Here is a 16,691-nt window from a genome sequence, read left to right on the forward strand (position 1 = left end):
CAGCCCCGAGTACCTGCATCTGCTTTCTTGCCTAGTTAGCCTCCTTCAAACTCCTCTTAGAACCACTTTCCTAAAACACTGCGTTCGTCATTGATTCTCCTTCTCAGAAACATACAAGAATAACCTACAGCTTCCCGCAGTACATCTACAAGCCTCTGCCTGGCTTCCCTGATCCTTGATGTCATTCCCTCAGTATCAAGTCAGTCTGATTTCCCAGATGCTCCCCTTCTTTGTGGTCATTTTGCTCGCTGTCTCTTAGACAGACTCTTTTTTATGTATTTACAATCACATGGTTCTGGACCTGGATGCCTTTCATTGTTCCAAATTCTGCAAAATCCACACCAAATTGCACCACGCTTTTCCGAACTAGGGAGGCCCTCACCTTAAATTAAGCATTTCTGTTTAAGTGCTGATTTTGCAGATTGAATGTAAACGAATTTATACAGAACACCCAGTTGGGTTAGGGTGGTGATTTTCAATCTTTTTCATCTCATGGCACATATAAACTAATTACTAAAATTCTGTGGCGCACCAAAAAAATAGGTCTAATTTTGATTGACTCACACCAGGCAGCTATTGTTGTATTGGCTCCTGTCAATTTTTAATTTGACAATCTAAGGGAAAAGAGGTCAGTATTTCTGATTAACTAGTCAGGTACTGCAAAACTGCAAAACTAAGAGCTGCAAATGTAGTGGGCTCTTTCTGACTAATATAATACGTTCATGTTTTAGGAGTAAATAGTTTAGACTTTGTGGGTCATATAGTGTCTGTTGCAACTACTCAACTGCCCTGATACAGCATGAGGGTAGCCTAAGATCAAATATACACAAAGAAACATGGCTGCATTAACTTTTTTTTTTTTAAATAGAAAGGAGTGGCAGGTAGAATTTGGCTTTTGGGCCATAGTTTGTTGGTCTCATTGTAGGAGAAGAGTGGATACTGGTGAGGATTTCTTCTTTTGGATGGCAAAGGGCAATGGGAAGGGCCTTAGATGAGCCCCTTTTCTTCCCTGGGTAGCGCAACTGTTCCTCTAAGACAGTATGTACCGGGGAAGATTCCTAGCCTAGAAGTCATCACCATGGGAATTTGGGCTGTAACCATCTGTTATAGCTATTTTGGTCACTGAAGAAGAAATAATGGAATCTACTTCTTTGCCTGTGCTGGAGATATGAAGAAGAAGGGGTCTGTTCTCTCGCTCTCTGGCTGCCCTCCAGGCTGGCAAGGGACACAGCGCCTAAGGGTGAATCTTTACCCACACGTCTCTGTGCCTGGCACTGCTCTCATTTTAATCCTTACACCGACCCTAGTACATATAGGTACTTTATCTTCGTAATTTTTTTTCAGGTGGAAGAAACATGAGATTCTCAGTCACCATTAGCCACTGATCCACAAGAGAAATGCTTCTGTGCTTAGACAGGTGTGTTTTGGCAGTGAGACGCCTCCTACCAGAGTTTCTTATTTCAGTTTGTGTGTGATAAAATAAGGATAGCTCATCACGTCTGGTCCTTACAAGAGCCCTGCAAGGAGTATGTATTTTTTCACTATATCCATGTAAAACTGAGCTCATAGGGGTGAAGTAGTTTATGCAACTTTGCCCATTTAGAAAGATCAGAGTTAGGGTTCAAATCCAAGTTTGTCTGACCCAAGAAACCACTAGTCAATCCCTACAAGCCCCTGACCTAAAAAAAAAAACAAAGCAAAAAACAAGTTTAATGTGTTTTAAAAGCCTTCCCAAACGCTTGCTCTGCGTAAAGTGAGGAATTATGTCTGCTTTGTGGGCTCTAGTGTCCCCACAGAGAACTTCAGAAAAGCAGATAGGCAACCAGCCCCTCTGACTTGAGAACTGTGCCCAGGCGTACAGAACAGAGGCAGCGTCGCCCCTTTCCCTGGACCACACCCCCGGGGCCGCTGGGGCACCTCCTGATCCAAACTGCATAATGGCTTGTTGGGGGGGGCGACCCTTCCTTCACACACACCTGGCAGTAAGGCGAGGGAGGCGTGTTCTTACCAGCCTGTCATATTAAAGTCCCTGTAGAGCATCTTCTTTCCAAGTTCCTTTCTCTGCACTCTCCTTGGAAACTCCAAATGTGTGAATTCATTTCCCAGCAAGTGAGGCTGCATGAATGCCTAATAGCAAAAAGAAAAAAAAAAAAAAAACCCACACACAGATTTAGAAGAAAAAAATAAGACTCAAGGATGTTTTGCAAATCGAGACACAGCATATTTCAAAAACAAAAAAATCGTTCTCATAGTTTAAGGAAAATAAGTAGATTTAAGACTCTCAATGCAAATAAAAATCACCCACTTAATTTATTGAGGGATATAACTTTTTCATTTGATATGAAAAGTTGTCATCCAAGGCAAGTATTGTCAAAGTCCTCAGGAAAAAGAGACTGAGATTCTCCCAAGGTAGCTCTTCCATTCGAATCCAGGATGATTTCACTTTCCTGACCCTCTTTGCCTTGGCTTTCTCTGCTGCCCTCTTGCTCATACTCCTAGTTACCCGGCCTTGCCTTTGAACCCTCTGCGTCTCTCCAGCAATACAGTGGCCTGAGAGCGCGGGCTGGGGATGGATACACCAGACACAACTTTCTGTTGGACGCCCTCCATTTTGCTCTGCGGTAATTTGATCATGTAATTGGAAGACTTTTCCAGAGCAGATGGCTTTTTCCCCTCCCCCAAATCCCTGTTCACACAACAAAAAGTATTGAGCAAACAGCCACTTAGGGAATTGCTTTGAAACAACAAACAGTCTCATTGTCACGTTCAAAATCGAGACCCAGCTTCCCAAAAGATGAAATGCTCACATGTTAACTTCCCTGCCCAGAGGCTGCATACCATGAGCAAACCTGAGTTTCCCCGTACCAAGCAGTGTGCCTGTCAGCAGCATTGTGGTGAAACGACGCTTCTCTCTCTTTTTGGCAGGGAAAAGAGAAGGCAGAGCAAACCACGGCCCGGCCCTGCAGGGAAGCAAGGGATCCCTGCCGCAGGACAGATGGCCATGTCCTCAGTCCACTGGAAACAGGCACCTCCCACAGTCTCTTTCCCAGGACCTGACACCAGCAGATCCCCCGCTGATTCTCATAGTGGTTTAGGGGTATTTGCTGCCCATTAGTCCGTAGAAGTGAAGGTACCAGGAATAAAAGAAAGCTAGCTGAATTGTCACCAGGCTGGTGAGACTGGCCAGAGAAAGGAACTCAGAGCCAGTGGTCCCGAGCAGGCTTAGGGACGGGACAGGAGGACGGGCCTGGGGGTGAGAAGGGAACTGCCTGCACTGTTTGCTGTAGCCCCAAGAGGTTCCAGGTCTGACAGGAATTCTAGATCCTCCCCGAGGGGCTCTGCAACCTCTGCTGGGGATGACGCCTGGCTGCTGATGGGGATCAGGGACACTGGGTTTTCCAGAGAGGTTGCCTGGGAAGGAAGGGAGCTAATATTTAATAGGGCAGGTCAATGATGTGGGCTTTGGGTGAGAGGGACTTAGGTTTGAATCCAAGCTCTGCATTTATAATTTATAAGGCATGTAATTTTAGGGGGTTAACTTCTTGGGCTTCAGTTTTTTGTTTTTTTTTTAAAATCTGTACGATGAGATCAATTATATATTTATCTCACACTATTTTAATAATGAAATGATGTATTTAACTCACTTATCATAGTTGTTTCTGTTCATAAAAGAAAATAATTGTATCCATTTAATAAGTATTGAGTCCTATTACATCCTGAAAGCTATGCTAAGTGCTCCCTGAGATCTCATTTCACCCTCCCAACAACCTCACTGGCTACATAATTTGTGGGGCCCAGCACAAAATGAAAACATGGAGCCTCTGTTCAAAGTTAAGAATTTAAAGACAGTGACACAGGAGCGTTAGGCCAAGCAAAGGGCCCTGTGCAACTGCGCAAGTCACACACGCCACGAAGCCAGCTGTGCTTACAGGGTATCTACCTATTATTTCTCCTCTATTTCCATCCACCCATGAAAACTAAGGAACAGAGGCACACAAAGTCAACAAAGAGTAGCATCATCCTGGCTGCATGGCTCCGTTAGTTGGAGTGTTGTCCCATTCACCGAAAGGTTGCCAGTCGATCCCTGGTTGGGGCACGTATAGGAGACAACCAATTGATGTTTCTCTCCCCCTCTCTCAAAATCCGTGGAACAAGTCCTCAGGTGAGGATTTAAAACAAACAAACCGAGTAGCATCTATTATATACCCTCCGTCACCTCCCAGAACTTTAGGACTGTATCAGCATGGAGCTTTTGTCTCACCTCCCACCTTCCACGTTGGATTAGCACTGATTTGGGGGTTACGATGTACCAGACATTTGATATGCCTTATACTATTACTCCAACAATCTTACCAAACATGTGCCATAGACTCAATTTACAAACAAAGAACGAAGGCCCAGAGAGCTTAAGGCATCCAGCCCAAGGTTATCAGCCAGCACTGGGTCGTTCAAAAGCCTGAACTTAATATCATGCCCATACCCCCATTCTAACCGTCATGTCAGTCCTTTAACTTACTGATACACACATTTTCAAAAACAGTAAGGGGCCAAGAAAAGGCCTGTGATCCTGTTGCTCCCGGACCGCACGCAGTCTCAATCACGAAGAGGCACCTGTGCAGATCCAGCTTAACAGTAGCACAGGTCTGCACACAGCTTGGCCACAAAGGCATTCCTCACATTATTTTGTAACAATAGAAGAAATCATTTAATAATATGAATGATTAAACTAGTATAAATCCATACAAAAGAATTCTATGCTGCCATTTACAATGATGTTATAGAGAATATGAAATGACACAGAAAGAGGTGGAATGTCTCTAAAAAGCCGGTTATCAAATATGTGTATGTGAGTGTGAGCGCTCATGTGAACTGTGTCATATATACATAGTTCTTTATATAAGATGTGTGTGTATATAATCAGCTCTCTGTATCCGTGGATGCTGACCGTACACATGGTTCTACATCGTTTCATGTAAGGAACCTGAGCATCCACGGAGGTCCTGAAACCAGTCCCTCGCAGACACCGTGGGATAATGTAATATAAATGAGTATGCATGTGTGTAAATAAAGATACATGACACACATACATATTATTAACAAACATGTTAGGACACAAAGGTCATTCCCAAGCACATTTCTTCACCAACCCCAGTGACTAAGAGGAGTAAATGTGCAGAGTTCCAGGCGCTTGCTTTGCCTCCTAACCGGAGAATGGCCGGACCCTTTGACATACGTTATCCAGGGCCCTCACACCCAGGTGCACTTGCTTGGGCAGCTATGGCGGAAGGCCTGCCAGGGCAGGTGTCTGCGGGGTGGCCGGGAACTCCTAGCAGCTTTGCTCTCTGCAGTGGCGGCCTCACCGCTCCCTGAGGATGAGCAGGCTCAAAGGGGCCTTAAATACTGTGACATCTGTAGCCCCCTCACATGCAGAGCCTTTCAGGGTCTCAACAAACTGCCTGCCTCCCCCAGGACAACAAAAGGCTACTGTATTTCCTCAATCTGGATGCCCTTTATTAGCTGAGCCATGATTTTATTAACTTCTAAGGGGGGGGGAAGATCTGCCAATTAAACTATGTATAATGCTTTCTTACTAATACAAATTTTTATCTTATTCTTTTTGAAAGAGCTCCTTTAGACTTAGGCAAATCTTTATTATCTATCATTATCATGTGCATTTAAAAAAGGAACACACAAGCATGTTGGCTAAGGTTTTCCAGAACTGTTTCACATTTAGAATCCACGAGCTGTCATCAGCTGTCAGCTCTGAGCCCTTCACGTGCGTGCTTTTCCACACAGCAGCGGCCTGTGTTCTGTGGGAGCAGTGGTGATGCAGCATGTCGTAAATAATCCACAGAAGAATGGCAAGCCTCAAAAGCCAGGGGCGCGAAGTTCTTATAAATCAGCTTTGCAATTATCCGGAGCCAGCATACTCCTGACTCGCACTTCGGGAATGTGGCTGAACAAGTCTGATCCACACCTCCCCGAGCCCCTGCCTGCGCACAACTAGCCGGATCCAAAGAGGTTCAAAGAGCACTTCGTGTTTGACTGCAGGGTTTTCTTCTAAGCTGCTGGACTCCCACCCCACAAGTTTGATGCTGCTCTTTTGATGTCTGCACATGCCCAGGAGATGACATCCACGTCATGCCTGCCATCTGGCCGACAGCAGCAATCAACTGTAAAATATCCCAGCCGCAGATATGTCAAGAGAAAAAAAAAAGGCATCTCAGCTCGGAAGACATATTCTAATATTCAGCCTTCATTAGTACTGATGTCATCCCCTTAGATTTCTCTGCTGTTCCAGTTACTTTTCTTCCTGTGTTGCTAGTTGCCATAGTGCATTTCACATGTTGCACGATACATTTTCTGTCAGTCATGGCCTGCCACAGAACTTGTGTATTCCATGTGTGCCTCTGACCTATTTTTACTATTTTTTAAAATCACCATCCACACCCTCATTGCAGACCTCCTCCTTACCAGCACTTCCCATACTCACAACTGTCGCATTTGTCAGGCCTGAGGGAGTTACTGATACTAAAGAAAAAAAAACAAAACAAAAAAACCCCCCAAAAATCAAGTACAAGTAGAGAAAATAGGTGGCTGATTAATGAAAAAAGAGGTGCTAAAATATAATGTGGGACATGTATGCTGAGGACATGTTTGCAGAGGAAAGTGCACTTCTGCTTACTAATGTATCTTTTTGTGCAATACTTACAAAAGTTTACACAAATGGTCTTAGCTTGGCTGCTATATCAAAATAATGAAGGGTTTAAACAACAAAAACTTATTTCTCACAGTTCTGGAGACTGGTAAGTCCAAGATCAAGGTGCGCTGGCTGCCTGGTGAGGGCTCTCTTCCTGCCTTGCATACAGCAACCTTCTCACTGCTGCCTCCTCTCCACCCTGGCGGAGAAATCGAACTCTCGGATCTCTCCTCATATCAGGACGCTAATCCTATCAGATCAGGGCCTGCTCTCAGGACCTCATTTAACCTCATTACTTCTGTAAAGGCCCCATCTCCAAATTCAGCACATTACGGGTTAGGGTTTCGACATATGAATGGGGCTGACATATGTACAATACTAAAACTCATCAAAATGTTATAAAAGGAATATTAATATGCATTAATTAGTATGAATATTAATTACCATTGTTAAGAAAACTACAAAAATTTTCTTGAGAACCTGGTTTTTAAACTAGGTTTTAGAGAATTGTTGAGAGGCGCTTCACTGTCCCTTCTTCCAATCATCTGAGGGAACGCCCAAGTCACTGGGAAGGGCCAACCAGGGCCCACTGCTCCCCAGCAGGCCAGCACAGAGACATTTGCTTTCAGAAGCAGAGAGGCCTGACAACTTGGGAACTCAGAAACTTCTCAGGGCGTGCCCAGCGTCAAGGGATGTGATTGGCTGGTGTTAATTCATTAGTGCTGGTCTACCCCGTGGGAAGCATCGCTCAAGTAATCATTGTGGAATCTTGAATGTCAAAGTGACTTTATTTCTTACTCAATTTAAGCAATCTATTCACAGTTTAAAGTCTGAAAAATATGGAAGCAGGAGTTTGTTAGGTTCTTTGCAGCCATAAAACCTAGTGATTTCCTGACTCCAAACTTGTAAGATTCATGGACAATTCTGGCATGTTTCACTCCACTGCTCAAATTTGGGCAGCTTGTAAATATGTACAGGTGACTACGGTCCCTTCCCGATGCACACTGAATAGGGGTGCAGCCTATTAAAAACATGGACCTTAACGGGGTGAAAATACAAGAAGGGAGCAAATAAAAACTCTGGACACTCTCCTAAACCTCCTTTATTTACTCGATATGTTGGATATGTTTTATCCCTCTTTAATGATGTTATTTGGATATATGTATATTAGAAACATCTGCATGGCGATGCAAGTAATGCCAGCTGCACCTAAATACGGTCATTATTTTTAAAACCTTAGCTGCACTCTAGTGCCTGACATAGCACCTAGTACACTAAAGATTCTAAAGATGTATTTGCTGAAGGAATGAACACAGAACATTCTGACCTGCTTTACACAATTGTTTTTTTGTGATTATTTAAACTCTGCAAAATAACACAATATGGCTTTCAATCTTTTGAAAAAGTTAAAACTAAGGTCCATGGCACATAAAAACAAACTTGGACATACATTACTGTATTTTAGACTTGGCAACATTTTATAATTTGATAGATTCCTTCCTGTAAAACCACCTGTGTATGGGTGGATGCAGTTATACCACTTAAAATTCCCAAGATATTCCATGACCCTAAGATTATCTAAATAATGTTATTTCTCTTCTCTGCTAATAAGCATGCCAAATACCAACCTAGAAACACATTTTATACTAAAATTTAATTTAAAGTGTGCTGGCATGCCCCATGTGGGGGAAAAAAAGGGACTGCTTTAGGTACTTCCATTTCTACGCTAAATTTTGAGGCTTTTGCTCAAGGAAACAAAACAGAATGCTTCTGAGAGGATGGAGGGGTGGAGGGGCACCTGAGTTCATGCATGTGCCACAAATAGCCCCTAACAGGCCTGGCAAAACCAAAGGCAGGTCACCTCTGGCTCTAGAGAACCAGGGTTGCTAAAAGGAGGACTTATTGTTGTCACTTAGTGTCTGAGCAGCTATGAGAACAAACTTCTAGATGTGCCACTTGGCTGGTGACAAGAAGAAGGGACATCTCTCAGGAAAGGATGCTACAGTGCCATTTTGTGCCAAGTGGATGGACACCACAAATGGGGTAGGAGGATGGCACGTCTTTTTCTCACCACTCTCCTCTCTAGTCCTGGGCGGAAACCAGCCTCAAGGGAAGGGGAGAGAGGTGGATGCCACACTGGGAATAAACAGGACCATCCCATCCTACGGAGGGCCCTGTGCTGCGGAGAGGCTGGAGTATAAGAGGAGCATAACAACCTGGAAGAAGAGTCACCTTTTGGACCCTTCCAGGACGCCTCTCTCTAGAGCCGAGTGGGTGAGAAATCTTAAGCCAGGTCTGTCTTGCTCCAGAGCACATGAACCTGAGCTCCACCCTCTTGGGCTGGGGAAGAGTATTGAGCGCCTTGGCAAGGCTGGGAGAAAAAGGGAGTGGAAGGAGGAACTGGGCTCCCAGAGAGTGATATGTATGTAAAGGTAATTGAAGGAGACTGAGTGCCAGGCTTCCTGTGAATATTGAGAAGATGGGTCCTGAGCTTACTCAAAATTACCTGCTGGGAACATAAAATGCTCCCTCCCTTTAATGATATTTTTTCTGCTGCCTCGTCAGCTTGCCAGCGAGTGGTATCAGCCAATAAGGGGACTATCCCAGGTTTTGGGGTGTCTAGCCAAAGGAATTTGTGCAACTAACATGGCTCTCGTAGGTGCAAGGTACCATGGGCCACGAGTTCAAAGAGTAAGAAAAGAGGCCCTGGCCAATGTAGCTCAGTTGGCTGGAGCATCACCCCATAGACCAAAAGGTTGCAGGTTTGATCCCTAGTCAGGGCACATACCCAAGTTGCGGCTTTGGTCCCCAGATGGACGTGCACAAGAAGGCAACAAACCAGTGTCTCTCTACCCACCCGCTTCCTTTCTCTCTAAAAGCAATGAAAAAACGTCCTTGGGTGAGGAAATAGAAGGAGGGAGGGAGGGAGGGAGGAAGGAAAAAGAAGGGAGGGAGGAAGGAAAAAGGAGGGAGGGAGGGAGGGCAGGCTCCCTCTAGTCAGAGCTCACACACCTGAGGAAAGCTTACATAGAAATGGAGAAACCCCCTGGGGACTAGAATGGGGAGAGAATCTGACAAGGATCTTGGGAGTTGGTCAGGCAAGGGCTCCTGAGCAAGTGCAGCAAGAGCAAGGCATGGAAGCAGGAGGTGGACTGGTGTGTGGGGGGTTCTGGGAGTTGCTCCTAGGAGAGAAGACTGTGGGAGAGAGACGCAGCCGGAGTGTGGCTTTCTGAGGAACCTGTCCTGCCACTTCACCTTGGGCTCCTGCAGGGAACCAAGAAGGCCCTCTCCTGCAAAGGTAATATACAGTTAAATAAAGTGAAAGTATTCTTTATAAAAACCTTTCAATGAAAAAAAATGTGTGTACACAAACACACACACACACGCACAGTGAAGTGCTTTTATCACAGTGTATAGGTTGATGAATTTTCACAAACTGAACATACCCACGTAAACCGGCATCCCGATCAAGGAACAGAACATGACCAGCACCCTGCGGTCGGGATCCCTTCCAATCACTGCCACTCCCCAAAGGGAAGCACTATCTTAACTTCCAGATTGGTTCTGCCCACCTCTACGGAATCCTATCAGCAGCCCAGTTTGCTGGATGTGAAGCCTGTGAGATTCATGCACGTTACTGTGTGTAGTTGGCACTGTTCGCTCCTGGTGCCGCATGGCATTCCGTCCTGCGACTCGGCCACGTTTGTTTCCCCATCCTACTCTCCATGGGCGTGCAGACGGCTCCAGTCTGGGCTACCACAGACAGTGCTGCATGCACGCCCGAGTCTCTCGGTGAACATGTGTACGTGCTCTGACTAGGTGCACACCTAAGAGTGGAACTACTCGGCTTCAGGGGTGACTGCCAAACCCTTTTTCAAAATAGTTGTTCCAATTTCCACTCCCATCAGCAGAATATAGAAAGTGAAAAGACTCATGTGTAAAATGAGAGAGCAGATTCCATAACAGGAAATAATCTGTAAAGTCCTCTAACTAGAAAACTTTTATCTGCATTAATTTTTTAAATGTTCAGATCTCTCAACAGTTGAAAGGAAGTTTTCAAAATGAGGGTTTTCAGTGTTTCCCACAAATCTTTAAGAAAATTGAGTAACTCATCCTCTTTCTTGCCCTTAAGGAAGAAAAAAAACCCCGTCAAATTATATGAGAGGAGGACTGGAAGCCTTCCATTTCGAGATGATTTATCATGATAGAAAGTCTAAGGTCACAAATGCAATGAAATTAATAACGTCAGCCAAACCACTGGTAATCACTGATGGTCAAATGAGACGGCTCCTCCAGAGCCAAGGCTCACTGACTGATTTACAGGGCAGAAATAGAATATTTTGGTTTGGGTAAAAAAAAAAATGATGGAAAAACCTGAAAGGGCTGAGATCTAAATATGCATCGGTTGAAGTCCTTTATAAGGAATTCTCTCAGTCTTCATTTGTCCTTAAAAACCTCAAAATAATAAGAACCAAGCTTGTATATATAAGCTATTATACAACTAAGTATTGATGAAATTCTGTATGGTTTATGTGGATGTCAAGAAAGGTTCACATTTAAATTTTACACAGGACTGTACTGATCAACCAAAGAGAAGCAGCATGCCCCTAGAATAACTTTAAAATTGTAAAATTTATAACTTATGATAAGCCACATGGAGACTGTTATGCAAATGGATATATTAAACAAAATTGCCTAGATCTGTCAACTCTACAACAGTTTAATGTATAGAATAAGGGAGAAAAACTGTTCGTTTACATAAAACATATAAGGTTTCCATATTCATTTGCCTAATGCTTTTCCATCCTAAGTAAAAATCTGAGGAAAGCCATTCATTAGAAGAGAGAACAACTCGTGTAAGCTAAAAAGAATGTGCTCGCATGTCTTCAATCTCTTTGAATATGCAAATGAAATTTAGAAATTTTATAAAAGGCCACAGAAGTTGTCCCAATGGCAGGATGGCTATAGAAAAGTTCTTCCTACATAGCTAGATTTGAAAACTAAGAGCTCTTCCTTTGCCTCTGATCTAGGCACTGTTGTGAGCACATTACAAATATTAACTCATTAATTCTCATCCCAATCCTGTGAGGGCCCTCGGGTTACCCTGGTTCACCGAGGAAGCATCTGGAGCACAGCAAGTGCTCTGCGGGCAGCTAGGTGAGTGTTGGCCCTTATAAGCCCCAGTGAATCCCACGCACTTCTCTGAAAGCATATTTAAGTGTAATACATTTAATGGTTGCATGGTATTATCTTGCTGCTTTACACTAAGATCAATTCTTAAGGGACCCTATGGACAGATGGCTCTGGTTTCATGTGCCCAACTTTTTATTCAGAATATTGGGTGGAGGGGTCAGGGGGCTTTAGAGAATCTAAACATTGTATATGTGTAGCAACTGTGCAGAAAGATTAATTTTTTTTAAAAAAAGAAACTTCAGGGATGCACTCTCGTGATTATTTTGTTCAGCAGTGTGGAATCCATTTTCTTGGCTCTGCACAGTAGGTTTAAGATTCCTCATCATCAAGTCTGACTCTGCCCAACCTGGAATAAACCAGACGTCCATTTATATTCATTTTCAAGATCAAAGATCTGGAAGCGGTGAGTTCAGTGATGAGGGCTAGTGTCTTCCGAGCCTCCGTGAAGCCAGGCAACGCTCCTGGGGCTGCACACAGGAGCTCTGCCTCTAAGTCCCTGGGCAGTGCCTGCCGAGCGCTCTAAAACTTTCCTGGCTTCTTTGTGACACCTGTGATCAGTGGGGTCTTTAGTAAATGTGAAAAATGTCAGCCACTTTAGCCTGCCATTTTTTAATTAGACATTTTGAAACTCAGATGCAATTTTGCAAAGGAGATTAAATGGGGGTTGGAGTAGATTTTTCCATGGCTCAGTCCTCAAGGGCAGCAGAGTGGCGGTGAAGTTGCTTCCCCGTGATGACAGCCAGCCTCCCAGACTTAACAACCTGCTCTCAGGGCCGAGTGAGATGTCAAGGTGGCTGGTCACTTTTACTCACTAGCATACTTTACCCTCCCAATTACAGCCTCCTGTCTGAAAAGCAAGTTCAGGCTTAGGGAATATACTTTTGGGAAGATAACTCTTGAAACTTGCCAAGTCCAGCACCAGGGAAACGTTAGGCAATCAGAACAAGACTTGGTGCAGGAGGCCGGGGGAAGGTCCAAGGACACCACAAGACATCGCCTCAGATAACGTTGCACTTATGTGTCTCACATGTGTATTTGAAACCCACTTTTCTCTCTTCTGTGTTTCGCCCCTGATTAAAAAAACAGCTGCAGAGTTGGAGTATCCACAAGGACAGAAGTACATTATTTGAAGGTTTGATGATACCAGCACATCTTAATGTAATCAAGTCAGAGGTTAAAATGTGTCTAGCAGAATGGGAGGGAAGCTACCATGCTCACACCTACCGGCTAGAGAGGTGCCCCTCTGTGGGGCTCATTCCTGGTTGTCACTGAAAGCAAAGGTGGGGGTGGCTTCCCGGAGGCCGCAGCAGTAAACTCCGCTGAGAAATGCTCACAGACCAGATCGCTGTCCCTCCTACCTGGGCCTTGACTCCATCAAAACATTCTGTCTAGTTTGGTGGGCCCCCTTAAATGTTTTATTTCAATTACCCTGGAAACACTGGCGGCGGGCGGGCAGGCGGGCGGGTGGGCGGGGGGAAGCCCAGCAACAGAAGAGCAAGGCTTATTCATGACTACAGGATGCTCAGATCTCCCTAGCCGCTGGGGCGGAAGGCACAGCCCCTGACCCCTTCATCACACACCTGCCACGCTCTGCGTGACCATGTCAAACCCGCAGGCCGGCTTGATTAATCACCCTGCCCAAGAATCTACGGAACCAAGTTCACGTTACCCTGAGAGCTGTAGGCAGAGCCCCCCGAGGTCAGGATGCAAGACCAAACAAAATTAATGTGCCTGCCACATCCATCATCCTGTAATCTGCTTCCAGTTCTATAATCCCCCCAAATCCAGACCGTGCATACCAAGAACATTCCTCTTCCACACAGATCGAAATCGTTCATGTACAAAGGGCTCTCAGCCCTCCCTACCTCCAAGAAAATCATTAACCATTTCTACAAGTCAAACAGTCCTGGGACTGTAGACAGCTGCTCAAATCAAGTCTTGAAGGACCTGAAAGTTTTAGTAATTCTATCATAAACATTTCTTCACACATCGTAAAAATAAAATTTAATTTGACCTCAGAATAAAGAATACATTGTTAACTTCCCAGCTACGTACTAACTCGTTTAAATCATGTAAAGGATACAACTATCCCTACGCTAAATGGTTTCACAATTAGTTCAGGGAAATTATTTTTAAAAAAATGAACTGGCAAAATGAGATGCACTCGAAATTGTAAGATGTATACTATATTTTATATCACAATGAGATTACTTGTCACTTCAATTTCAGGACATATAATGACTATCTCAAGAGAAGTTCTCCTAACATGTCACTCAGGAGCAAGGAGACTCAGATGCCGTGAGTGGTGCCTGAGGTCGCAGAGCCCAGGCTGGGCTGAGAAACATCCACATCACGCTTCTGTTTCCTTTTAGTTGAAATTACTTTCAAGATTTTACCTTAAAAAGTTCTAATTCTCTCAACACTTTACTGTGAAGATTTTGCCACAAGGTTATTTTATGCCATAAATCCCCTGATTCAAATCCCCCACAGGGATCTGTCTCATCAGTCCTGTGAATATTATCACTGGATTTGTTCATTTCAAAGCATACACTCTTAAGACTCCTAACAGGATAGGAAGTTCGACAACCAGGATATTTTATGTTCTGTTCATATACACTCCTGTTATCTGGGGAGAAAAGTTTTAGTTACAGGGAAATGTACATTATTGAGGAATAAGGATTAAAAAGAATGGGGACGGTGTTATTAACCTTTTAGAAATTCAGACATTAGGCTCAGTTCTGAGGACTAAGAGTGTCCACACTGTTCAAAAGTGATACATATTAATCTTAGGAACAATAAGAGTGATCCCCCCCCCCCCAAGATTTTATTTATTTTGAGAGAGAGGGGAAAGAAGGGAGAAAGAGAGGAATGTGTGAGAGGAATATGGATCAACAGGTTACCTCTCGAATGCTCCCTGACCAGGGGTGGGGGCAGGGCGGGGGGCCCTGGCCTGCAGCCTAGGCATGTGCCCTGACCAGGAACTGAAACAGTGACCTTTCACTTTGTGGGATGATACTCAACCAAGTGAGTCACACTGGTCAGGACAGGGTGATTATTAAGTAAAAACAGGGAGAAAAATATTACTGTTCTTTGCGGGCCAGTACGATTTGAAGTGGCAAGACTTTGATTCACCAAACAATAACCCGATGAATACTAGGTACCGCAAAAGAATTCTGCATGCATGATGCCATTTAATCCTTCCACCTGCCTTATGGGGTTTTCTACACCCATTGCCAATGAGGAGCTGGGGGTCCATAAAGGGTCTTGTTGAAATCATAGCCACAGTTATGTGGCAAAGCTGGTATCTGAAGCCACATACGTCTTATTCCAACCATCTCAAAATAGACAACTGATATTCAGGAGCCTGAAAAATGTCAGCATTCCCATCCTACCTCAAAAGTCAACATTTTTGAGTTTTTTCTATCATTCTGGTAACATAAAAATGTGAAATCATTTCAAAATAAAAGGTGAACCTGTAATTTACCCACTGCCTCTAGCAGGGAAACAGGAAATAGCTTCCACTAAGGGGCAAGGAGGCGATGAAGGCAGGGTGCCATCGAGGCAGGGAGGCAAAGCGCGGGGGCCCGCTGTGACGGGGGTCAGGGGACAGTGCAGGGGAGAGTACTGTGTGCTCATGATCCAGGTGTCCATACGAATACTGGTTCCTTCTTTCAGTCACTCAACAGATGCCGCTTCACTACCCCGTCGGGCAGTATGAGGAGACGACGTAAGGGGCCTGCCCTCCAGGACTCAGTCTGTAAGCGGAAACCGAGATTGGAACAAACAGCACAATACTCTATGTTGAAGGCCTCTGCACGGTGCTGTGTGAGCACTGGGGACTGACCCCCTGGGAAACTTACGGGACTCTTCCTAGAGGAAGTAACAGTTGCTTTGGGGTCTCAAAGAATGAGGAGGAGTTTTCCTGGCAGAGAAGAGGAGAAGGGTCATCCAGGAACAGTGTATTTCCAAAGGGACGGAGGTTGGAGAGATCACAGTGGGCCCTGTGGATGGAAGGCAGGGGTCTGCGGCCGGGCTGCGGCCTGGGATGCAAGGCAGCGTGGGTGGGGGCGGCAGCGCGATGACGCTGGAAAGGTGGGAGAGGCCCGTGATTCTGGGTCTGCCAAGCGTGGCCTGCATTCTATTCTGCGCACTGGGGGAGCCAAAGACGCTTAGGCAGGGAAGGGAGGAGGGCTGCGATCAGATCACTTGTGTGGTTTTGTGGGAGACGGACTGGAGAAAATCAGACTGGCGGGAAGGGGGGCTGCTGTTATGAACTCTACTTGGAAGACACCCTGGCAGCTCTAAGGCCCCTGGTGGCCCTCTAATCTAGTTCTCCATTTTATAAGTGACAAACCGAGGTCTGGAAATGCGGAGGGACTTGCACAAAGCTACGCAGATGGCAAGTAACAGAGCTGGGATCAGCATAAAGACCTTCCATGGATGCTGCAGTATCCCTTGCATCTGCTCCAACTGACAAAGAAAACGAAGAGCTCGCAAGTCTGGCCTCCTAGCCCTGGCTGGTGTGGCCCAGTTGGTCGGGTGTCGACTGAAACCGAAAGGTCGTTGGTTTGATTCCCAGTCAGGTCACATTCCTGGGGTGTAGGTTCAGTCCCCAGTCTGTGCGCAAGGGAACTGATTGATGTTTCTCTCTCACGCTGATGTTTCTCTCCCTTTCTTTCTCCCTTCCTCCCCTTCTCTCTAAAATGAAACATAAGATAAAATAAATAAATAAATAAATAAATAAATAATAAATTCTGGGCTCCTAGGAGTGGCTTCAGGTGGATCTGCTTGAAAACAA

At 44.9% G+C, this 16,691-nt stretch overlaps 1 protein-coding gene across 1 annotated transcript in view; it reads right to left on the bottom strand.

Annotated features, from left to right (window-relative positions):
* The window catches only part of PPM1H (protein phosphatase, Mg2+/Mn2+ dependent 1H), a 249,697-nt gene that overhangs the window by 66,523 nt on the left and 166,483 nt on the right, over positions 1–16,691 (bottom strand). Inside the window, exon 6 of the mRNA XM_054580033.1 lies at positions 2,009–2,127. Within this exon, the coding sequence (XP_054436008.1) occupies positions 2,009–2,127 (119 nt within the window). The remainder of the gene's footprint in view (positions 1–2,008; positions 2,128–16,691) is intronic.

Source organism: Pteronotus mesoamericanus, unplaced genomic scaffold (genome assembly GCF_021234165.1).
Source record: "Pteronotus mesoamericanus isolate MK-2021 breed Mesoamerican mustached bat unplaced genomic scaffold, CSHL_Meso_final contig_56, whole genome shotgun sequence".
Classification (NCBI taxonomy): domain Eukaryota; kingdom Metazoa; phylum Chordata; class Mammalia; order Chiroptera; family Mormoopidae; genus Pteronotus; species Pteronotus mesoamericanus.